The sequence below is a fragment of the Portunus trituberculatus genome, chromosome 28 (assembly GCF_017591435.1).
Source record: "Portunus trituberculatus isolate SZX2019 chromosome 28, ASM1759143v1, whole genome shotgun sequence".
In the NCBI taxonomy this organism is placed as follows: domain Eukaryota; kingdom Metazoa; phylum Arthropoda; class Malacostraca; order Decapoda; family Portunidae; genus Portunus; species Portunus trituberculatus.
The window spans coordinates 11,088,556-11,113,555 of record NC_059282.1 but is presented as its reverse complement, the minus strand read 5'-3'; the positions used below and the strand labels follow the sequence as shown (position 1 = coordinate 11,113,555).

General features: G+C 48.5%; 2 protein-coding genes across 8 annotated transcripts in view; both read left to right on the top strand.

The window, feature by feature from the left end:
- LOC123510257 (SRSF protein kinase 1-like) overlaps positions 1 to 25,000 on the top strand; it is a 110,501-nt gene that overhangs the window by 46,138 nt on the left and 39,363 nt on the right. The gene's annotated exons all lie outside the window — the stretch shown is intronic.
- LOC123510259 (mediator of DNA damage checkpoint protein 1-like) lies at positions 12,933 to 16,857 on the top strand. The gene is given in 3 exon segments (XM_045265241.1): positions 12,933 to 12,953; positions 14,558 to 16,261; positions 16,264 to 16,857. Coding segments are annotated over 2 exon segments (1,641 nt in total). The 5' UTR covers positions 12,933 to 12,953; positions 14,558 to 15,069; the 3' UTR covers positions 16,713 to 16,857.

The window sequence follows — 25,000 nt, the reverse complement described above, 5'->3', positions numbered from 1 at the left end:
CCAGGCTTTACAACTCTAATCCCAATCCCTGAAGCTGTATGGAATCGATGAAATAGTCACCTGAATGAATATGAAGACGCGTCGTGGTAGTGAAGGACTCAAGCACTGATGGCGTTAGCTCTGAGTAGACGATGTTAGTGGGATTTAAACATGAACAATTGAGAGAAGTGGAGTGTTTTTAGAGTGACAATCCTTCTTTGATATCTTAAATAACCTTCGATGATGGCAAACACAACCTTAACGCCAAATAGTTGTGGAATTGTCTATTCCTCCCTTGTGGTCGTTTCTTTAGTCCGTTTTCAGTTTTATTATTATTATTATTATTATTATTATTATTCAGGAGGGACTCCGGCCAAGAGCGACAATTATTAGATATTAAAAAAAAAAGCTCCATTGAATTCCTTTGTTCTTTCACTACGACTATTCTCAGAGGCCACAGAGATGGTTAGCCACTTTATCAAGAGTGTTTCTTTTTTTAATAATGTTGAAATCATGTTCTTCCATCAATACAACCATAAAAAATCACCCTTGAAAAATCTGTGTAAACTCTGAAACTTTTTGAAATTCGTGGAGGTGCGTGAAGTGTTCCAGAATGTGTCCCTTTGTGTGCAAGCGACGTTGTGTGACTGATCCGTGGCAGTGCCTTCATCCCTTCACTGCTGCTGACACTTCCTTCCCTTCTGCGCCAACAGCTTGATTTATCTCCACCCTACAGGAATAGTAAACTGTGATTCTGGCCACGGTCCGAGGTGGGGGAGGAAGTTCACTATGGGTAACCGTTAAATGCCAAAACCAAACCAATGGAAACTGTCCTAAAAAGAAATAAAAAATAGAGAAGTGGCAAATTTTCCTGTGTAATTATAAAAGGCACCGCGGATATAATGAGTAAAAATCTTAGCATGTAGTTTGATTCCTGCTGAGTGAAATAAAGGATGAATAAAAGGAAGCAGGCGTCACAGTGGTATAAGCAGTGGGTTAATGGCCCGTATTCACACACGCTTTGCTCTCTCACCACGACTGTTTTCAAGAACCACAGAGATGATTAGCGGGATTTTCAAGAGTGTTTCTACAGTTAGTACCATAGAAACCTTGTCATTTTGCCTCTAGGACCGTAAAAAACACTTTAAAAAAACTTGTATAAATTTAAATAAAGCCTTTTGAGATAGTGTAGGTGAAGTACAGAAGTCTCAGAGAATACGAGCCAGTGAGCTTGAGACTAGAGTAACAGTGATAGAAGCAAGTGTCGCAGTGTCATGAGCTTAATGAGTTAGCCTTGCAGTGTCTCAGCCCACGACGGGAGTAACAATAGCGGCATCTGAGGGGCGTGGGGGCGTCTGGCGGTATGCGGTGCGTGTGTAACTGATACCCCGATGCTTCCTAATACTCCCTACCGTGATGAATAGAGGAGAGCGCCCACGCCCACACCCACGCACACTGAAGAGCAGCAATGAGGTGTAGTGTTACGAGTGTTACTGGCGGTTTTGTGTTTCGTGTCAGTACGACCTTAGTTCACACGTGGCCTTCGTGTGACTGTTGTTTAGCACTTCCTTCTTCATGCTGGTTGCGTGTATGGGAGCGTCTTGTAAACTTGGCTGAAAAGTTGTATTCTCGACACAGAGAGAGAGAGAGAGAGAGAGAGAGAGAGGAAGGGGAGACTTAAATATAATACTTAATATACCTTTCTGAACAGTATTTATAATGATGTTCTAAATCGCTTATTTAAAACCTTGATGTCCGAATTTTGTTCAACATTTTCGTAACTTACAGAAAAGAAAGGTGAGAGATAATGGATTGAAGGTGAAACTAACTGCATCCTTTGGACAATAAATGAAAAGAGCGAAAACCTGGATTATATTTATTTTTTTATCATACGTAAATTTTGTATTATGTAAAAAGAAAATTAAACTGTATAGGGCAAGACATTGACAGTATTGGGCAAGACATTGACAGTATAGGGCAAGACATTGGTGACAGTATAGGGCAAGACATGGGTGGCTTTACAGGACAAGACAGTGATGAGAAGGTGGAATAAAATAAAAACAATGAAAATTTCTGAGACGACTTGACATTTTCTCCTTCAAAGTTAGCCAAAAGTAACTCCACGAACAAGAATTGGTATCGTCATTACTTTTAACATACATAAACTTTCTATAATACAAAAAAAGATCATTCAAAACATAAACAGTTCAAAAAAAGGAAACAATAAATAAATCTCGACTCCAAACTTGCGATATTTTCTCTTTCAAAGTTGGCTAAAAGTAATTCCACGTATCGTAACATCTTGTGGCGGGAGCAGTTAACAGACAGACACAGACACAACCACACACAGCCACAGCCTCACCCACACCCACACTCAGCCACAGCCACAGCCATAGACACACACAGCCACAGCCACAGCCATAGACACAGCCACACACAGCCACAGCCTCACCCACAGCCACAGTCACACACACACACCCACAGCCGAGGGTCGCACAGATCAGACCCCGTAATGTCTCCTGCTTTGTTGTGCCTTCCTGTATATCACTTGCTTCTTTTTTTTTCCTTTGTATCATTTGGCTCTTGTGTTCGATTGCCTTGTATGCTTTTTGTCTTATTTGTTAGTATGTTTCCTTGCTTCGTACACTTATTCCTTTTTTCTTGTTTATTGGCTTGTTTTACTGGTTCGATTTGATTTGTTCTCTTTTTTGTTTTGTTTCATTGATTTATGTTTGTTCATTCAGTTCTTATTCCACGTGTTTTTTTAGTCCCTTTGTTATGTTTTTTTCATTTGTTCATGCTTCTCATTCATTGTTCAGTTTTCCTTGTTTTTTTTTTTTTTCCTTCTTACCATATTAGTAACTTCAGTTCCGTGTACAGCTGGGACACAATTTTACTTTGAGATTTGTGTACGGTTAGACCATTTATATTGACATTAGGAAGGGTCTATGCAGGTCAGAAGATTAATGGCCACAGTCTTCACTAGTTTAATCTGCCCCACATAAGTTTCTGAAGCTGTATAAAGTCAATAAATAGTAAGCAGAGTGAATATGGAAACGTGTCATGTTATTGAAGGGGTTCAGGAATATTAAGGACCATAGCGTTAGCAGACTGGCAGGGGGAGTTTGTAGGCACGGCAGGGAGTATAGAAACAGGTGAGGTGATGTGAAAGGAGAGTTTCTGAATCTGTATAGTCATTAAATACTAACCAGAGTGAATATGGAAACGCGTCATGGTACTGAAGAGGTTAATTTCATCACTGCTTTATATAATCGTCACTTTCCCCTTTCGTATTTCAGTGACGTGAGTAAGTTATCGTTATATTATTTTTACTTCTAATTCGATGTGATTTATTTTTAATTTGCGTCGCGTTCCTTCAGCGCGACGGGATCACACCGCCGCCGCCGCCGCCACAGGAGCCAAATTGAATCTTTCCCTCTCACAATATTTATTTACACATGACCTTTTCGACGCAGCTTCCATTTGCCGCTTTTTCCTGTACGTTTATTTCCCCGAGTCCATTTGCGTAAAGGAAAAAAGCAAACAAATATGGCGGCAAGCACCCAGCCATTGTCCTTTTACGATACAGGGTCCGCCGCGCCCCGCCACCCGTAGCCTCAGGGGTGGGAAGGGGCGCGTTGAGTCCCCCGCGCTCCGCCCCGCCACGCCCTGCCGCGGTGAAGGGCGTCGGCCGGAAACCTACATCACAACACTCTGGAAAATGTGGCGTCATCTCGGCAAAACATGACGCGAGAAGAGAGAGAGAGAGAATTTTTTTGTCTTTATATAGCTTGCTGTAGTCAATAAACTATATATCTATCTATGCCTATCTATCTATTTATCTATCTGTGTGTGCGTGCGTGGGCGTGTGCGTGTGGTAGATACAGGTAGCGGTCTCAGGTGAAATTCGTAGCTCCTGTTATTCATAATTTTTGCAGGTGTTCCGTAGATGAGACACAGCGGTGAACCATGAGCTTTGCGGGGAATTTAGCAGTAGTGATAGTTGGTAAATCGGGTAGCGGTAATGGTTTCGTAGAGACAGACAGTGATGAGTTAGGGACAGTTCATCATTAGTTAGGGGCCATTAGTGGTAGTTAGAGGCAATTAATGGTTTGTGCGGAAGGCGGAAGGGCGGGAGGCAGGTGAGGTCATTTAGCGATGTGCCGGGAGCAGCGCGGCGGCAGGTGGCACAGGTGAACCTTTCATTAAAGCGAAAGGTAATCCATTTGTCAGAGCGCGCTGCAGGTAATGTTTTCGTCCCGGCGCGAGGTAATCCGCTAATGAATCATGGCTGCCTTACATTCAATGATTAACAATTGGGATTTTCATTCTATTCTTTACCAGTCTGTTTGGATTTTATCTTTAATATGTAGGATGCCATGTGGCCACTTTGCTCCAGCGACAGTGTGCAGTCAGTCTATTAGTCAGTGTTACACATCTTATAATTGTATCTAAGTTTGTTATTTAAGGCGCCTTATGATCACGTTTTCCTGCCATACATTGAAAACAGAAGTACAAATTGTCAAGCTTACGTATAAGATCAATCGACGAATGATAGCAGAGTACATTAACCAAGACAAACATTCCTAGTGTCTGTGTGTGTGTGTGTGTGTGTGTGTGTGTGTGTGTGTGTGTGTGTGTGTGTGAGTACATTAAGAGTATAGGTCATTTCTTCACTAGGTCAGCGAACCGTGACCTGCACAACCCTACTTTCATCCCGTTATTCATCCCCGGCTCTCCCATCCCATCCCATCCGATCTCTTACCTTTCCCCTTCATTCCGGTAGCGAGGGAGGCTGACTGGCTGGCTGGGAGGGAGGGATGGGACCTGAATGGGTGTGTGAGGGTTAGTGAGCACCCGTGTGTGGCCAGGTGCTCTGTGTGTGTGTGTGTGTGTGTGTGTGTGTGTGTGTGTGTGTGTGTGTGTGTGTGTGTGTGTGTGTGTGTGTGTGTGTAGTGCAGTGGCAGTGCAGTGCAGTGTGTTCACCTCGCGACACATGACTGGACACCTCAGGGACACGAACCAGTGATGACACATGCACTACACATGACGGTTCCTTTTTTTCCTTCTTTTTTTCTTAATTCATGTGAGTGGAAAGTTTACAAAAAAAAAAGTAATGGAAAAAAAAATGAGTAGAGAATACAAGGTGCGTGAAAATGTATATATGATACTGTTTCTCTCTCTCTCTCTCTCTCTCTCTCTCTCTCTCTCTCTCTCTCTCTCTCTCTCTCTCTCAAGGAGGAGGTAGTGGTGCTGTTCAGAGGGAGAGGTAGGAGGGGTGGAGAGGTGGAGAGGTAGGGAGTCGGTGCCCACAATTTGAAGTGAGAGTGAAGGCTGCCCGTCAGTCTACCTTTGTGAGTTTCCCTTGGCGTGTAGGAAATTTATGGCTGCTGTTTCTGTTGGTGACTTGTTCATGAGCTCTGGTGTGTGTAATGCTTCTACTGCTGCTACTGCTACTGCTACATTATATTCCACCTTCCTTTCTTTCTTTTTTTTTTTTTTTTTTTTTTTTTTTTTACTTAACCCTCATTTTTTTTCTTTTTTCTTCCTTCCTTCTGTTGTTGTTGTTGTTGTTGTTGTTGTTGTTGTTGTTGTCTTCTTCTTCTTCTTCTTCTTCTTCTTCTTCTTCTTCTTCTTCTTCTTCTTCTTCTTCTTCTTCTTCTTCTTCTTCTTCTTCTTCTTCTTCTTCTTCTTCTTCTTCTTCTTCTTCTTCTTCTTCTTCTTCTTCTTCTTCTTCTTCTTCTTCTTCTTCTTCTTCTTCTTCTTCTTCTTCTTCTTCTTCTTCTTCTTCTTCTTCTTCTTCTTCTTCTTCTTCTTCTTCTTCTTCTTCTTCTTCTTCTTCTTCTTCTTCTTCTTCTTCTTCTTCTTCTTCTTCTTCTTCTTCTTCTTCTTCTTCTTCTTCTTCTTCTTCTTCTTCTTCTTCTTCTTCTTCTTCTTCTTCTTCTTCTTCTTCTTCTTCTTCTTCCACCACTAACTCCTTCGATATATTACCACCACCACCACCAGTACAGACATTTCAGCCGCTACATACAAATTAAAAGCTAATTACGTAAAACCACTGAAAAATATACACAATGGCACTGTGCAATAAAGACAATAACACAAGCAAAACTCATGGAGACTTTCGCCTTTGGAGGATTTTAGGCACACTGTGATGTTTCCTTTTTTCCCTTTCTTTTTTTTCCTCTTGATTTTTACTCGTATTTTGAGGCGTGCAAGTGACAGGGCGGTGAAAAAATGTATGTGGTGGTGAAGACAGGTTGTTATAGACCAGGCCTGTGCTAGGAGGAGGAGGAGGAGGAGGAGGAGGAGGGAGTAGGAGGAAACAGGAGGAAGAAGGAAAAGAACTAAGAGGAGTTGGAGGAAGTAGGGTTGAGGAAAAGGAAGATTTTGGGTAAGGAAGAGGAAGAGAAGAACGAAAGGAAGAGTTGGAGGAAGGTGGTTTGAGGAAGAAGAAGAAGAAAGAGGAAATGGAAGATGAAAAGTTGAGGAAGAAGAAAGAAGGAATGAAGAGGAAGAAGGAATGAAGAGGAAGAGAAGGAGAAAGATGTGGGAAGAAAAAAGAAGAAGAACAGTTAGAAGATGAGATATATTAGTAAGAGAAGGAAAAAGGAGATTTGAGCGATAAAAGGGAGAGAACAAAGTAAATGGCAGTGAAAAGGGAAGGAGACAAAAGAGGCATAGTGCAGTTTAAGAAATGAAGGAGAATTTGATGATGATGAGAGAGTGAGGAATGAAAAACGGCCGGGCATTCGTTAGTGTGAGGGATGAATGAGGTGAGGAAGGGAGGTGAGAGTATGTGATAGAATGGAAAGATGGAAACAAGGTAATAATGGTGACGAGTGGAATGAAGGAGGGAGTAAATGAAGTGTAGATGAGGAAAGGGGGAATTTATAGAAACAGGAAACTGGAATGAAGGAAGATGAGTACAAGAAAGTGAATTAGTAAACGAAATAATGAAAAAAAATGTACGAAAGGGGAAAATAAGATGAAGTTGTGAGTTGTTTCTAATCTTCCCTGGAATATAAAAAAGAAAGAAATTAGATTAACAAAAAAAAGAGAAAAAAGGAAGAGTAGACTTGATTGATTTAACCCTTCACTTCCAAAACACAAGACAAAAAAAGTAAAAATCGACACATGAAATCTTTATAGACACCCAAGAAATAAAATTAGATATTGCAACTTCTACCCAGTTAGAAGCTAGAAGGTGGCCATTGAACAAGCGAAGATGTGTAGAGTGATGAGTAACTGCACAACGATATACCAATGGGGAGCCAAAGAGTTAAGACAGCACAGCAACGGGATCATATGGCGCCGGAGATCAGTACAACAAAAAACGGAAGTAACTGTCAAGAAGAGGGAACGAAGTACGAGAGCATAGAAGATAATAGACATTGTGTTGCATTGAGGAGAGGAGGAGGAGGAGAACGAGGAAGATGAGGAGGACGAGGAGGAGGAGGAGGAGGAGGAGGAGGAGGATGTGTGGTTATCAGGTTCACGGGATAAAGAGGTTGATAACTGATAGGAAATGATGATGCAGTATGAGAGAGAGAGAGAGAGAGAGAGAGAGAGAGAGAGATAGTTGGCAGGAAGTTAGCACAAATGAGTTAATGAGTCCAGCACACCTTGACGAAGCTCAGGTGTATTAGTTAATTAACACCTTTCCTTGTATGTGTGTGTGTATTTTGCTGTCTTTCCATCCGTTAAGCTCTTCAGTCCCAGGACGTGTTTTCATATTCTGCTTACTGTTTGGCGACTATACAGCTTCAGAAACTTGTGTGCAGGGATTAGAATAGTGAGGAGTGGCCATTAATCTTCTGTCCTCTTGAGACCCTTCGTAATGTAAGTAAAGGCATCTAATCACACCCAAAACTCGGTTAAAAGATGCGTCCTAGTACTGAAGGGGTTGACAAAAGAATGAGGGAATGTTGGTACGATTTTTGTTTGTTTATGTTTTAACTTGGGTTTCTGTAAATTTGGTTATGACTTTTCCTCTCCCGTGTTCATTTCATTGTTGTCTATTTCGTCTCCTGTTTCGTCTTGTCTTCCTTCTCTCTCTTCCTTTGTTTCATTGTTTTACTCCTTTTCCTTCCTCTCTTCATTCATTCTTTTCTTGGTGTTGTTTCTTTCTTCTTTTCTTCCTTCTTTCTTCCTCTTTCGTTGTTTTATTCTTTCCTTCCTTCATTCATTCTTTTCCTTCTTTCTTCATTTTGTTTATTGTTAGATCTTTTTCCTTCCTTCCTTCCTTCCTTCCTTCCTTCCTTCCAATTGGGGTTCTCCTTTTTCATCATTATATAGTCACAAAATTTTTATCTAGCCCTCCTTACCCCTTTCTTTCTTTCTTTCTTTCTTTCTTTCTTTCTTTCTTTCTTTCTTTCTCTCTCTCTCTCTCTCTCTCTCTCTCTCTCTCTCTCTCTCTCTCTCTCTCTCTCTCTCTCTCTCTCTCTCTCTCTCTCTCTCTCTCTCTCTCTTCATGCATCAAACTACTTCTTGCTCTCAAATTTAATCTAGGTGTGTGTGTGTGTGTGTGTGTTTGAATACAATGCTTTTCTCTAAGTCTTTGTTATTAGATTTCCAATGTGTCACTCTCTTTGCGGGTGAGCTGGAGGAGGAGGAGGAGGAGGAGGAGGAGGAGGAGGAGGAGGAGGAGGAAGAAGAGGAAGGAGGGGGGAGAGGTAAAGGGAGACATTGATCCCTGTGTGGGGGGGACAGTGTAACCATGCCCCCTAAACCCCCTCCCCTTTCCTCCCTCTCTCCCTGAACTTGTCTCCCTCGGGTGTGTTGGGGAGGGGGGGGGGATGAAGTGGGTGGTGCAGTGAGATGGAATAAAAGTCTGTCTGTCTGTCTGTCTGTCTGTCTGTCTGTCTATCTGTATTCTCTTGTACATTTTTTCTTTTCCATCTCTCACATAGGAGAGAGAGAGAGAGAGAGAGAGAGAGAGAGAGAGAGAGAGAGCAAGCAAGCAAGCAAGTAACCAACCATTCATCACCCCTTTCTCTCTCTCTCTCTCTCTCTCTCTCTCTCTCTCTCTCTCTCTCTCTCTCTCTCTCTCTCTCTCTCTCTCTCTCTCTCTCTCTCTCACCATGGGGAGGAGGTTGGGGAAGGCTCGGTTTTTGTGGAAAGAGCGCTGGAGACCCGTAATGAGACTATTATTGTCAGATACACAACACAGGAGGGCTGTCTTCTGATTTATGGAGCTTGTTTGAGGCTGTGGCTGTGGCGGGAAGGGAGAGAGGGAGGGGGGAAAAGGAAGGGGGAAGGGAGATGGAAGGAGGAAGAGGAAGAAAAACTGGGGGGAAGAGGGAAAGAATTGGATAAGGGGATTGAAGAATGGGATAAGAAATTGAGAGAAGAGATGGAAAGGGAAGGTGAAGGAGGAAAGAGGAAGGAAATAGGAAAGAAGAGGAATAGAGATTGAGAGGAAGAGAAGGAAGAGGGATGGAAGGGAAAAAAAGGAAGGAGAGGGGAGGAAAGGAAGAGAGAAAAGGAGGTAAGTGGAGGAGTTAGGGAGAGTGGGAGAGAGGAAGGGGAAGATACCAATTAGCAAAGTTGAGGTATTTTGAGTTTTTGAGATGGTGTTTACTCTCTCTCTCTCTCTCTCTCTCTCTCTCTCTCTCTCTCTCTCTCTCTCTCTCTCTCTCTCTCTCTCGACAAGAAACACGTATATTTTCAACGCTAACTATTTTTTTTTCTTCGTCTTGAACTTCTAACTAAATTCACTTGAAAAATTCTGCCGCGAGTTGCAAATTGTTTGTTGTTTATATGATGATGGATGAGAGAGAGAGAGAGAGAGAGAGAGAGAGAGAGAGAGAGAGAGAGAGAATAGGTAAAGAAAGATGTGTTGTTACCTATTGTTGTTTGTCGTAGATGCTACCTGGAAGAGGAAAGTAAGAAGGAAGGAAGGAGGAGGAGGAAGAGGAGGAGGAGGAGGAGGAGGAGGAGGAGGAGGTAAAAGGTCAGAGGAATGATGGCAGAGGGAAATGGAGGAGGAAGGAAGGAGAAAGAAAAGGTGAAGAGGCCAGAATAATATTGCCGGGTATGGAAAGTTTCTCTCTCTCTCTCTCTCTCTCTCTCTCTCTCTCTCTCTCTCTCTCTCTCTCTCTCTCTCTCTCTCTCTCTCTCATTACGAATATTTACACTATTTGACCTTTGCAATTAACCTGAATATTTTCTTTTACAGGTGAGTACCGGAACCAGTGAAGCGGAGACGGTATGTGTGTGTGTGTGTGTGTGTGTGTGTGTGTGTGTGTGTGTGTGTGTGTGTGTGTGTGTGTGTGTGACCTCCATCATAAGTAATCCTTTTTTTTGTCCGGAATCGTTCAAGGAAAAGCCATTTAAATTGAACAAAAAGTGGTATTGGTGGTAGTAGTAGTAGTAGTAGTAGTAGTAGTAGTAGTAGTTGTAGAATATAAGCTAGCATAATTCTCTACATGAGGATACAAAGTGTGGTATTATGATGTGCAATAATGATGACAGTACTGGCTTATTATTAGAACGCTAGAGATTTATCGACAATACCAAACATTAATACAGACCAATTGATTTATAGATACTTAATTTGACCGTCACATTGAAGCATTTACTGTAATGAAGCCCTCGCTGCCTTACCTGCTCCAGTGCCTTCATCTCTCACAGGATAACAACATGTCTGCACTCGTGACATGACGTAATTCATCTCAGTGTATTACAAGCTCAATTTTGCAACAAATACACAAAACCTTACCAAATATAGGAACGTGTGTGTGTGTGTGTGTGTGTGTGTGTGTGTGTGTGTGTGTGTGTGTGTGTGTTTCGTGAGAAGCAAGCATGTTGGGACGAAGGAAAACTCTTCACCTGTTTTTCGATCCCGGCGCGGGGCGAGCGGTCGATGAGTGTGACGTCACTTCCACGACATGTCCACGCAAATTTGGTCGAAGGCTGGCCGCTGGAAGGAATGCTCCCTGTATGGCAACACTGTTTTGTGTGTGTGTGTGTGTGTGTGTGTGTGTGTGTGTGTGTGTGTGTGTGGTGGGTGGTTGGTTGTGGAGCACATACCATCAGTGTGGGTGTGTGTTGCACAATACCATGCTGTACATATTCACAAGCCACAAGGGAACAGCTGTGTGTGTCAACAAAAACACTGACACGTGACCCTCTTGAATATGTGCCCCGCAAATCCCGAGGCCTGGGGTGACCTACACGCCGCTGGGGAAGTGGGGAGTGCTGGGGAGAAACTGGAGGGAGGAAGAAATTGAAGAGAAGCGAAAAAAATAGTTTGTATATAAGCTCCCCATTTTAAAACACACCACGTCACATTTCCACAATTACAAAAGGCTTTAATTGAAGGTACACTGATTTGTAAAGTGTGTTTATATGGTTGTAGTGACAGATTAACATGATTTCTGCCTTAATAGAAAGGAAACACAACCAGTTATCTGTGTGGCCTTAGAAAATGGTCAAGGTAAAATAGTAAAGTGGTTCTGAAGATTGGTGATTGAGTTGTGTGTTTGTGTGTGGGTGTGGGTGTGGGTGACGGAGGGGAGGGCGAGGTATGGCTGCAGGTGGAGGTGTGTCTGCTGTAGGCAGTGTAAGGGCGTCCAGGTGTGGCGAGGACGGCGTTGCACAAATTAAGTATGGCCTTCAGATTCAGCCTTGTCTTGTCCCTGTGTGTGTGTGTGTGTGTGTGTGTGTGTGTGTGTGTGTGTGTGTGTGCTTATAGCTTATCTCTCTCTCTCTCTCTCTCTCTCTCTCTCTCTCTCTCTCTCTCTCTCTCTCTCTCTCTCTCTCTCTCTCTCTCTCTCTCTCTCTCTCTCTCTCTCTCTCTCTCTCTCTCTCTCCCCAGTCCCTATCTCCCCATGTCCTATTCTGCCCCGTCTCTCCCCCTCCCTCTTCCCCGTGGCCATAAATTTCATGAGTCGAGGGTATATCAGTACGGCTGGGAGTCTGTGGGTCTGTGGGTCCATTCTGAGGCACGTGGGGCTTGTGGCTTGACTGGCTTATTCCTGGGTCACCGCATTCCCGTTTTGACCTCTCCCTCTCCCCCCCCTACACCCCCAGCTGTGACCTAACTAACCCCTGGGGGCTTTTATCACTCTTGGCTCGTGGACTGGTTGGTTCTGTATGATTCTCTCTCTCTCTCTCTCTCTCTCTCTCTCTCTCTCTCTCTCTCTCTCTCTCTCTCTCTCTCTCTCTCTCTCTCTCTCTCTCTCTCTCTCTCTCTCTCTCTCTCTCTCATCCTGTTTGTCTCTATCGTGTTCTTTTTTCCTTCCTGCTCGATTTTTTCCTATTTGTTCTCTCTCTCTCTCTCTCTCTCTCTCTCTCTCTCTCTCTCTCTCTCTCTCTCTCTCTCTCTCTCTCTCTCTCTCTCTCTCTCTCTCTCTCTCTCTCTCTCTCTCTCTCTCTCTCATCCTGTCTGCTCCCCACTCCATTGTCGCTTACCCCTCCTCTTCTCCTCTCCTCTCCGCATCTCCCTCCTTTGTCCTCTTACCCTTCCTCTCTCCTTCCCTCCCTCTCCCTCTCTCTGTAAGCTGGTTCACCCACACCTTAGCGGATTCAGCCTAACCTAACCTAAGATTCACGAGGCCAGCCAATCACGGAGAGGCTGAGGGATGCAGGAACGAATCTGATTGGTCAAGATGCGAAGGAACACTTTCCCTGCAGAAGACGTAAGGATTTGGAAGGCGACTGTGTGGGTAGTGTTGCTTCTGGGGGGTTTATGGGGGGAGTAGGGTGTGGTGTAGGGTGTTGGCAGCTGTTCACACCCTCAGAAGTAACCCCTCCCTCATCCCCTCCATTATCCCCCATGTTCCCCTCCCTCTGTTCCCCCAAACACTCCTTACTCTCTTGTCGTGTGTGTGTGTGTGTGTGTGTGTGTGTGTGTGTGTGTGTGTGTGTGTGTGTGTGTGTGTGTGTGTGTGTGTGTGTGGTGTGAGTGTGGCAGTCAGTGCGTCGCCCTAACCGTGCAAGGACTCCTCCTCGCTGTCTTCTTATCCCATGTGTGTGTGCGTGTGCTCATGTGCGTGTGTTCGTGTGTTCGTGTGCGTGTACGGCTACGTGTGTGCTGTGAAGTGTACACGCCGCAGGGCTACCAGGCGTCCCCCACGGAAGTGTATTAGTGCCTGGTGGTGGTGGTGGTGGTGGTGGTGGAGTTAATCACAGTATGGTGTGTCAGGATGTAGGTGGTTGTGGACGTCCGGACCTACCCTGGCTCTCCTCCTCCTCCTCCTCCTCCTCCTCCTCCTCCTCCTCCTCCTCCTCCTCCTCCTCCTCCTCCTCCTCCTCCTCCTCCTGCTACGACTAAAACCTACACGAGATGGAAACCAGTGCAACGTCCTGCTACCTCCACCACCACTACCACCACTGCAATCACCATTTTGATCGAGTTGCTACATGCCTCCACCACCACCACCACCACCACCAACAACAACAACAACAACAACAACAACAACAACAGTAACGACAATAACAACACGTGCCCACCATTACCTTCAACACCATCATCTCATTATCCACCTCGCTGTCACCACCACCACCACCACCACCACCACCATCATTACAACCTCTACTCGCAGCCCACCTCACCACACTGCAGACCACTTATCACCACCACCATGTCTGACACACCTAAAGAACCGCCTGCATACACACACACACACACACACACACACACACACACACACACACACACACACACACACACACACACACACACACACACACACACACACACACACACACGTCCCCGGTACCTTGCCTCTTCCTGTATAGAAGTCTTTCAAGATTTGCACGACGCTTAAACTGAAAACTTGTAATGCCCAGTAAAAACTTAAATTCGCTGCCTGTTCACGGGTTGGGGCTGCAGCTTTAAGGAGGGAAAGGGGTTAACTGGCAGGGGCGAGGCGGGGCTGAGCGGGAGGGCGTGGGGGGCGTGCAAGGAGCGGCTATGTTGCGTGTTCAGTGGGTGGTGGCGGCGGTAGCGGTGGTGGTGGCGAGAGATCCATAATGACGATGGTGGTGAGGTAGCGAGGACAAGTTCATCGCTGTGGTGGTGGTGGTGGTTGTGGTGGTGGGAGCAGGGCAAGAGGGGTGGGGGGCGGGGATCCTACACTCACGGCAGGCCTTCAGTAGTGCCTCCCAACCCTTTACTGAATACTTACCCCGTCACTTGCTTCCCTCCGCCCCATTCACTCTCTCCTGCTTCCCTCCCGTGCGTGCAAAAACTTTCTCGTTGTGAAGGCCCGCGTGTGCCCCAGTCAGGGTCAGGGGGCGTGGCGAGGGCGGGGGTGGGGCGCGGGCGGAGGCCAGGAAGCAGTAGTAGTGGAAGTAGTAGTAGATGTGTGACGGTGGCGAAACAGTGGTAGTGGTGGTGGTGTGATGGTCGCGTTAGTAGTGGTGGCGACGTACGGCATCTGTGGTGGTGTGTTGGTGACGCAGTGATACCCAGAGCCACCCCTCCCTGCACTCCTCCCCGCCTCACCTCTCCTACCCACCTCTTACTTGCTCTCCTTGTGGCCTCGCCTTCCCCTCCTCCCCTCCTCCTTTCCTTCCCTCCTTCGCTCCTCTTCCATATGTATTTTGCACATACGTTCTCGCAGGACAGGCTGCCATAGGGAAGGAAGCCTCGAGAACGGTGAGACCGTGGCGTGAGTGTAGACAGCGGCCAGTGTGTCGGGATAAGGCTGGGCCAGCCAAGGTGAGGGTGGCTGGCGGTTTGCCCAGAGACGACCCGGACTTGATGCCAGCGCCGGCTGTGTGCCCGACTATCCGACCCTCCTACCTCGTCCTCCCCCACCAGCTGATCGGGGCGGGGGCCAGAATCAGCCCCCAGGAGGTGGTGGCTGCGGCGGCGGCAGTCCCGTCGGGTAGTGAGCGGGGCGCGGCCGTGTGCCTGGCGCGCTCCACGGCTGTCATGTGAATACCCTGTGGCTGCCGAGCAGCACGCCAGCATCGCGCCAGGAAAATCGCGTGGCCTCGTCGCCGTGTGTAAACAGCGTGGCTGCCACCACGACAGAGGCTCCGGGACGTGAGCAGCAGGGGCTGCTGTGCCTCTCGGGGACTGTGGCGGCAGCTGCTGGCCAGGGCGGGTGGGTGTGGAGGCAACGTAGAGTGAAAATGGGCGGTCAGGATGCCGCCGACCTGCTGCCCTGGTGGAGTCCCGGCGTGATGCTGCCGCCGGAACAGAGCCAGCACCACCACGCCCGCGACCCACAGCGGGACCAACACCCGGACGCCCAGACCAGGCGAGAGCGAAAGGAACTTCGTCGCCAAAGGACCCACAAGGAGCGAAGACGACGGGCAGCGGGCGGCGAGGCGTGCGAGGATGGGTGGTGGGCGTGGCTGGAGCCTGGCTGGATGGTGGAGGCCGTGGGGGCCATGTGGCGATGGAGCGTCACTGCTGGTGTGGTGGTGCTGACGCGGCTGCTGGGCGTCATCTGGAGGGGCGTGAGTGGCAGGGAGGAGCCTTGGGCCGCTTCGCTGGGCTGGAGCAACGAGCGTGACTCAAATGAGTATGAGTCTGGCGAGGCGCTCAGTGTGTCCGCCACGCGAGCCTCGGCCGGGCCGCGCTGCTCCCCTAGAGGAACGCCACACGCGGCCTCGCCAGACCAGCCCCCGACTCGCTCTCTGGATATCTCGCAACTCGTCCCGTCGTCTCCTCCTGCGACCCCCAGTCCCCCTGGGAGCCCAGGCAGCCAGCGTGTCCCTCGCTCCTCCATGATCCACCCGAGGAGCGAGGCCGTGGTCGCCCCACAACTTGACCCACCGGAGGAGCTCCATGACCCGCCCAGCCTCATGCAGGGGGCCAGCAACCCCTTCCTGCAGGCGGTGCAGGGCTTCTCCACCATGCAGGACGAGATGATGCGCGCCATCAGGGAGGCGAAGGAGACCTCCACTGCCATGGTGCAGGCCCGCCGCAGTGATAGCCTCTCCTCCAGCGCCTCGGTGGGTTCCTTGCCGTCGCTGGACACATCTCTCAGTGGACGTCAGCAGGGATCCTGTGTCAGCTCTGTGATCAGTTCTGTGGTCAGCTCCACCAACGCTAGCCCTTCCAGGGAGCCCTGTCCCCCCTCTCCCTTGCTGACGGTCGTAGACACCTTGCAGGGAGATTATGACCAAAGTTTAGAAGAAGATATCGAATCCTCCCTGGCGTGCCTGGAGGAGCAGCAGAACTCAGACACGGACACTGAAGTGGAGAACCTGAGCCAACAGAGCTCTGACAACGCGGGAGTCACGGTAAGGAGCACTCTCGTCCTCGATCTCACGCGCCGCCAGTGGTCGCCGGACGCCAGCTTCCCCAAGGTGACTACGGGCTGCGCCCTAGAAGGGAGGAACTGCCGTCACCGACTTGCCAAGCTGGTGATCCGCAGGTTCAGTCTGAGAGTAAGGAGGTGATCAAGGCCATCGTAGACCTCGCCAAGAACTCCACTAGTGAAAACCTGGTAGCCTCATCCTTTCCCCCGAGTGAAGCCGCCTCCGGAACGTCCCAGCGGTCACCTCAAGGACACCAGCAGGCCGCGCCACGCCAGCATGCGACAAGTAATGCGGTCCTCCAAGAAGCAGTTCTCGTCGGTGTCGTCAGCGGCAAGACAGACCAGCCAGAAGCGTGGGTGGAGGGGCGGGTGACGCGGAGCCCCGAGACGGCAACACTGCAACCTGATATTTACTCGAGTCAGGAGAGGTCAGACAAGGGCGCGGAGGGCAGCACGCCCTGGCGGAGTCCAGCAGCCCCGACCACGGCAAAGAGAGGAGTGGGCTGACTAGGAACGAGCAGCATCACCATGAAGGGACACAACCGCCCCCTCATCCCCGCCTGGAACATCCAGCCCTGGTGTCCTCCTCCCCTTTGCCTCCCGTGCAGACATCTTTATCAACGCTTCCAGGCCTCACCTCCCCCTCTCCGAGCTCGCTCCCGACGCCCTGGCCCCCCGCACCCCCTACGAGTGTTCTGCAGCAAGAAGAGCAAAAAGCCGTCCCCCACAGTCCTCCCTCGGGGGTGACTGGAAAGGCGGGAAAGGACGAGGCGGCGGTGGATCTCGGTGCCGCCCTAGACATCACGGCACTAAAGAATGAGATAGCATCCATCAAAGCTGAGATTCTGTCACGGAAGGGCAAGAAGAGTCAGGCTGAGGAAACCGCTGCGTCGGAGCGATGCATTGTGTCGTCCTGCGAGGACCTCACCCACCTCAGGGACGAGATACTCTCCCTCAAGCAGGACTTCTACTCTCTGCTGCACGACAGCTCCCTCAGCCTGCAGCAGGCCGCCGCGCACCCCCCTGCGGCACACCCGCGCCTCGGAGGACCGCTCCTCAAGCACCAGCTCAAGTCCGTCAGCATCGACAACGTGGATGAGCTGAAGAAGGCACCAGCGAAAGGCGGCGAGGGTGCTGCTTTCCTGCGGCAGCGAGGGAAGGCTGCCCGCGGTGGTGTAGCGGGCGGGGGCGCTGCAGGGTTCACTGTCAGCATGGTACTGGACTTGGCTGACGACCCCAGCACTACCGCCAACGCCAGGCGTCCTGCCAGCCAGGTCCTCGCTTCCCCACAGACCAGCACCGAGTCCTACCAGTCAGCCGCGGGCCGCTGCCGGCAGTGTGGGAGCTGCCCACGCCTGACCCTGCCCTCGCCTCCCGTCCCCCGCCTGCCCCGAGGCACGCAGCAAAGTCCACCGCCCTCCTTCAGAAGGGCGCGTTGCAGCGGCTTGTTGGCGGGGCAGGAGGTAGTGATAGTGAGGGTGACAGTGACGGTGGTAGTTGTGATAGTGACGAGATAGTGTCAGTGACGCGTTTCACCAGTGTCGAGAGGATACTGTACGGCATCGACCCCTCGCCCTACAAGTTCAGGAGAAGGTCAGTACTGCCCGGTCCAAAGCACCCCGGAGAGAGAGAGAGAGAGAGAGAGAGAGAGAGAGAGAGAGAGAGAATGTTTTCCATGTGGCTACAAATTTTGGCAGGGAGTGAGGGCGGTGCGAGGGGCGCTAGGGCTGCCTGGTGGTGCGGGATGCCCGGTGAGGTCCGGCGCGAAGGCTTCCAGCTGAGGGAGCGAGACGGCGGGGTGGGAGAAGCTTGCTCACTTATCCCTCCATTGACTCCCAGAATGCATTGCGTCAGTCTCGTGTTTACCTTGTGCGGTTCAAGACAGGATTTCCCTCCCCCCCCCCCATCCGTCCTTTCCTACCCCTGCACATTTCCTTCCTTTACCACCACCTCCTCCTCCTCCTCCTCCTCCTCCTCCTCCTCCTCCTCCTCCTCCTCCTCCTCCTCCTCCTCCTCCTCCTCCTCCTCCTCCTCCTCCTCCTCCTCCTCCTCCTCCTCCTCCTCCTCCTCCTCGAGTAACTAGGGGATGAGTGTCGTTGATGAGTCCACTTAAACCCTCCTCCTCCTCCTCCTCCTCCTCCTCCTCCTCCTCCTCTCTCTCTCTCTCTCTCTCTCTCTCTCTCTCTCTCTCTCTCTCTCTCTCTCTCTCTCTCTCTCTCTCTCCCCATTCCGTCATAAGCTTAGGTTTCTTTGGATGGTTAAAACGGAAAAGATATTGAAATTTCCCTCTGCCTGGTCCAATTATTCTTGACAATGGTTATGTGTGTGTGTGTGTGTGTGTGTGTGTGTGTGTGTGTGTGTGTGTGTGTGTGTGTGTGTGGTGCTGGCTGCTACATGTACAACTACATGCACACACACACACACACACACACACACACACACACACACACACACACACACACACACACACACACACACACACACACAGGAAACAAACGATCATAAGATGTGACGCGAAAAAAATAAAAAATAAAAAAATCTTGTTGAATTAAAAATCGTTAGTAATTAATTAAACAAAAATATGCAGGACTCTTTACAACATTGTCTAGAGCGAGAGAACAGAGAGAGAGAGAGAGAGAGAGAGAGAGAGAGAGAGAGAGAGGCACAATGGGAGATAATGGAGACGACAGGAGGAGGAAAGGAGAAGACAGAGAGAGGAAACAACACAAAAAGGGAGAGATAAGAGGAGGAAGCGACAGGGGGGGATGGGTAGGGGGTGGCAGGGAGGCTTGGTAATGGGCGCCTATGCTTGGCAGGGTAAGGAACAGTGAGCAGGAGACAGACAGGGTAAAAATAGAGCTGACAGGACGTAAAAAATAAAGTGTGTGTGTGTGTGTGTGTGTGTGTGTGTGTGTGTGTGTGTGTGTGTGTGTGTGTGTGTGTGTGTGTGTGTGTAGGGAAGTTACATAGGCTATCACGAACGGGGAGGAAGGTGAAGGAAGAATGATGAGGAAGAGGAGGAGGAAGGGAGAGAAATGAGTGAAGGTGAATGACCACTGGAAAGGAAGAGGAGAAGGAGGAGGAGGAGGAGGAGGATATGATAGGATAGGGTGTAGGAGAGAGGGAGGGAGGGAGGGAGGGAAAGACAAGGAGGAAGGGAGACGACCACGCGTGTAGCAGAAGAATGAAGGGAGGGAGGGATTGAGGGTAAGGAAGTGAAGGAGTGAAGGAGGCAAGGAAGAAGGAGGAAGGAAGACAAAAATCATAATCATGTCAAACGCATTCCTTCTGTCATGAAAATCGGTCATACAGTTTTATGATCTCAGTGGGATATCATCAAGAGAGAGAGAGAGAGAGAGAGAGAGAGAGAGAGAGAGAGAGAGAAGGGGTGATCATTACACAACACCTGTAATATAGAATCAGTATATTGCATTACCACCCTCCCCCCCTCTCTCTCTCTCTCTCTCTCTCTCTCTCTCTCTCTCTCTCTCTCTCTCTCTCTCTCTCTCTCTCTCTTATCTCACAATATCAAATCACAACCCACCTCACCGCGCACATCACCAATCATCCTAGAGTAATAAAGAAGAAAGGAACGGACAAGTAAAAGTCACATTTATTCCTCCTCCTCCTCCTCCTCCTCCTCCTCCTCCTCCTCCTCCTCCTCCTCCTCCTCCTCCTCCTCCTCCTCCTCCTCCTCCTCCTCCTCCTCCTCCTCCTCCTATCTCCTTCGCCACCACCACGTAACCTAGATGCGAAATAAAGGAAGAGGTAAGGTGGGAGGGAGAAAGTATAAATAGAAGAGAGAGAGAGAGAGAGAGAGAGAGAGAGAGAGAGAGAGAGAAAATGCCAGATCGAGCCAAGGACATCATCCCTGTGTGTGTGTGTGTGTGTGTGTGTGTGTGTGTGTGTGTGTGTGTGTGTGTGTGTGTGTGTGTGTGTGTGTGTGTTTCTTAAGCTAATCTTTATTTATTAGAACGTACGTACACATATATACAGTGAGTCTCTGTCAATGTGTGTGTGTGTGTGTGTGTGTGTGTGTGTGTGTGTGTGTGTGTGTGTGTGTGTGTGTGTGTGTGTGTGTGTGTGTCCACACACACACACACACACACACACACACACACACACACACACACACACACACACACACACACACACACACACACACACACACAGCGAACTGGAGCAATAACAAGAGTGGCAATGGAGGATGTGAAGAATGTGGAAGACGAGGAGGAGAAGGAGGAGGAGGAGGACGGAGAGGAGAGGAGAAGAAATACTGAAAATTTTTGTGGTTAGCATGTGGAGATGGTAGGTAGAGAAGTGACATTCCCTGCATTTGGCGCGGTGCTGTGTCATTGCCGTGTTGTGGAGGAGAACAACAACAACAACAACAATAGCAACAGTAGCAGCAATAACAACAACAATAACAACAAGCGACACGTGAGGTATTATTATCTAGCGTGTATTCCACCTAGTGTATTGACCACCACGTATAAATTCACAAGATTAATGACAGGTGTGTGTTAATGGCAGGTAAGGTGAGGTAGGAGGTGCACCTGTGTTGGGGAGACAGGTGAAGGTGGAGGGTTTAGAAGTCAATATGTGGAGGTGTTGACATGGAAAGGCGCTATGTTAGAAAGGTGTATGGGTAGGGGGATTGTGACAGGGACAGCTTGGGGTGGGGAGTGTTGGGGTGATGGTGAGATGCAGGGGTGTTAAAGTCATATGAGTGGACTATTTTGGGGTGAAATGTAAGAATGTGTAAGGTTTCATTGGGGTGAGGTGTGTAGGGGTGTGAATGAGTGTGTGTAAGACCTATGTGTGGTTATGTAGGGGCGCACAGGAGAGATTTAGAGTGTTGGGGTGATGTGCAAGGGTGTTTCCTGTGGGTGAGGTGCAGGAATGTGTAGGGGTGTGCTGGTGTGAGGTGTAGGGGTGGTGAGGGGTGTGTTGGGGCAGCCTCTCCTCACACCGCCGACTGTCTGACCAATATTTCATCAGGTATTGATCTGCTGCTCCTTCTGCTTCTGCTCCTCCCTCCGCTGTCCTCGTGCTTGGACACCCCCGCTGCTGCCTACTCCCTACCCCCTCTCACCCTCTCCTGCTGCTCCTACCACTCCTGCTACCACTACTACCACCATTACTACCACTACTACCACCACTGCTACAATCAGTACTACCTCTACTACTACTACTACTACTACTACTACTACTACTACTACTACTACTACTACTACTACTACTACTACTACTACTACTACTACTACTACTACTATTACTACTACTACTGTTACTACCACCACCACCACCACCACCACCACCACCACCACCACCACCACCACCACCACCACCACCACCACTACTACTACTACTACCAGTGCCTCTGCTGAAACGAAGACAAATCCACTACTAACTCTAACAACAACAACAACAGCAACAATGACAACAACAACAACAACCTTTAAAGTGGTCGTGTTGTACCCAAGTCTTGTGCTCGACATGGGAACAACTGGAGTGCGAAACTGGCGAGAGAGAGAGAGAGAGAGAGAGAGAGAGAGAGAAAGTGGGTAACCTCACTCACTTTAAAGATGCACTGCCGCCTTGGGAGTTGGAGGGAAGGAGGGGGCCACGGAGGGGAAGAAGGGAGGAGGGGAAGGAGGGGAGAGCGAAGGTAGGGAGAATATAAACATTGCCTTACTTCACCTTAACTTCATTTCTTCCACGAATTGGGAGACGCGAGGCGGATGAGCGTTATTATTATCTCTCTCTCTCTCTCTCTCTCTCTCTCTCTCTCTCTCTCTCTCTCTCTCTCTCTCTCTCTCTCTCTCTCTCTCTCTCTCATATTAGGTACAGTTATTATGATAGTGGTACTGTGGAGGGCGTGGTGGCGTTATAGTGGAGGCGATTATTGTGGTGTCTGTGGTGGGGCTTCGCTGGTGGAGGGAACTACTGCTCTCCTCCTCCTCCTCCTCCTCCTCCTCCTCCTCCTCCTCCTCCTCCTCCTCCTCCTCCTCCTCCTCCTCCCAGTATCCTCATCAGAAGCTTGACAAGAAGGAAAGGAAGACCCACACACATTCTCGTCAGGATGGCATTAAGGGGAAGGCTTGAAGGGGAGAGGAAGGGTGTATGGGAGAGGGAATGGGGGTAGGAAAGGATTGTATGGGATTGCAAGGGTGAAGGATGTTGAAGGGAGTGAAGAAGATGAATGGGGACGATAGGGGACAGTGTTAGAATGTGTTTTGATGTAGATAGGTAGAACTGTGAAGGTTAAGGGAAGTGTAGCTGTGATAAAGAAGATGTAGAAAAGAAAGGCAGTTAGATTTATAAGGGAGAAGTATAGAAGTGTGTTTAGACAGGTGTAGCTAGGGAAGGTAAGTTTTAGGAAGCTGTGTAGTGAGAGGTTAGTGTGTTGCTGTTAGGGGAGGTGCAGTAGAAGACCTGGGAGTGATAGGGCTTCTGAGTACGTTGATAAGGGTGTTACTGAGAGGGTGTGAGTGAGGGAGTGAGTGTGGTAGAGCAAGGTGTGGAAGGTAGATAGAGGAAGTGTAGTATTGAAGGAGTGAGTGAGCTGAAGGAAGGCCGTGAAAGATGGAGCTTGTAAGAGGATGAAGGAAAGAAGGAAGGAATGGAGTGAGTAAAGACGAGGAAATGTAGCAGAAAATAACAACTCGGTGGCAGTGAGTGAAAGTGAGAGAAGGACGGAGGATGAAGTAATGAAGTATGAAAAAGGTGAATGAATTAAGAGTGGCGAGGAAGTGAATTTGTGATGAATGAATAAGAGAAGGGCGAGGAGGGAGTGGAGGAGGAGGAGGAGGAGGAGGAGATGGAGCAGTTATAATGACGGGCAGGTGGACAGACAGATACGATGAGGTGTGAGTAATGTTGTCACTATCAGAGGCCTCATGTCATCCACCCCTTTCCTCTCTCCCTCACTCTCCTCTCCTCCCGTTGCTATCTCTCTCCTCCCGTCACCCTTCCTTCCTCTCAGACAGCCTTCTTTTGTTACATATTTTCACCACCTCTCCTCCTCTTCTTCCTCCCTTTCTTCCCTTTCCTTTCTTTTCATGAATGTAAGGTATTTTTTCTTCTTCCCTTCCTTTCTCATCTTTACCTTTCCTCTCCACCAGTTCCTGCGTTTTATCACTTCCTCATACCTTTCTTCTTGTTCTCTCTCCACTCTCTCCTCCATTTACTTGCCTCCCCCCTTCTCTTCTCCCTTCTGTATTATCACCCCTTTCTCTCTCCCTCTCTCTCCTCCCCCTTCGTGTACACGCCTACAAGAGGACAGTAACCCTGGAGCAGTGCATATAAGCATTGCGAGAAGGGAACATTACGGTACATTGTGTGTTTGCGTGTGGTGGTGGTGGTGATGGTGGTGGTGGCTGTGATGGTGGTGGTGGTGGTGAAGTCAGTCGTACCATGAAGAGTGCGCCACTTGACTGGTTTTGAGAGGGTCAGAGGGGTGTGTGTGTGTGTGTGTATGAGAGAGAGAGGGAAGGGTTTTGATAGCTTGGATGGGGACACGGTAAATAAGGAGGATTAGAATGCCTTGAAGGAGGAGGAGGAGGATTAACGGGTGTATAAAAGAGGAAAACGAGGAGGATGAGATGAAGGAGGAAGAGAGATGCTGATGGGACACTGGGGAGGGGAACGAGTGCATGAGAGGTAGGTCATGAGCAGCCTGCCTCCAACTTGACACTAATGAAAGGAAAGGACGATAATGAATTAAGTGCCGAGGCTTCTGTGGGGACGAGAGTGGGGGAATCAGGCTGAGGAAGGAATGGAGAGGGGGTGGAGGAAAGGACGGGTTTTCTTGTTTTCTTTTTTTTTTTTTTTCAGGGAATAGGAACGAGCAGGAGGAGGAATACATTTAAGGGAAGGAAAGGGAAAGATGTTAGAGTTGGTTTAGGTGCTGGTTCTTGGCGTGTGTGTGTGTGGGAGGAGGGAAGAGGAGGAAAAAGAATGAATAGAGAGAAGAGAAGGTGGAAGAAGGAACATTCCATTTTAAGATCCAATTTTGAACAGTACAACACCAAAACCGAAGAGGGAAGAGGAGGAAAAAGAAAATTAGTAGAGAGAACAGAAGGTGGAAAAAGAAGAAATAGTTTTAATGTCTAAGTTTGAACAATACAACACAAAGAAACACCATCACGGGAGCAACACAAAGCAAAAAGGAGAATTTATAAGACAGCACATCACAACACAACACATAAGTAACAACACAAAGTCACAGAACAACAAAATCAACAAAAACTACAAGACAAAACTTACAGTAACACAGCAACGCAAACACAGTAAAACAATACATTGACAACGAAACCACGTCATCAGCAACACTGAACAAAGACAACGGAACACAACACAACAATGCAACTCGAAACTGTAATAAAACAACACTATCAGCAACACAACGAACACAACAACAGCAATATAAACACACCATAAGGCAACGAACACCAATAAAACAAAAGAAACAATAATAACACGTTACCCCCACCCACAACACAACACAACACAACACAAGTCACATAAAAATCAACACCAAAGAAATACACACCATGGAACAAGAACACCCCCAAAAAAAAAAACACAACACACAACACAACACAACACAACACAACACAAGGGCATTAGAAGCAACTCAAGGCACCAGCGCCCCGTATCACTTAGCACCAGACAGGTATAGTTCCACTCGCCGCTATTTATCGCCTCCAACTTCGAATCGCGGTAGAATTTCCGAACCTAGACCAAACGTATGCTCATGGCGGTGCGCGGCGCTCGTTGGAAGAGAGAGG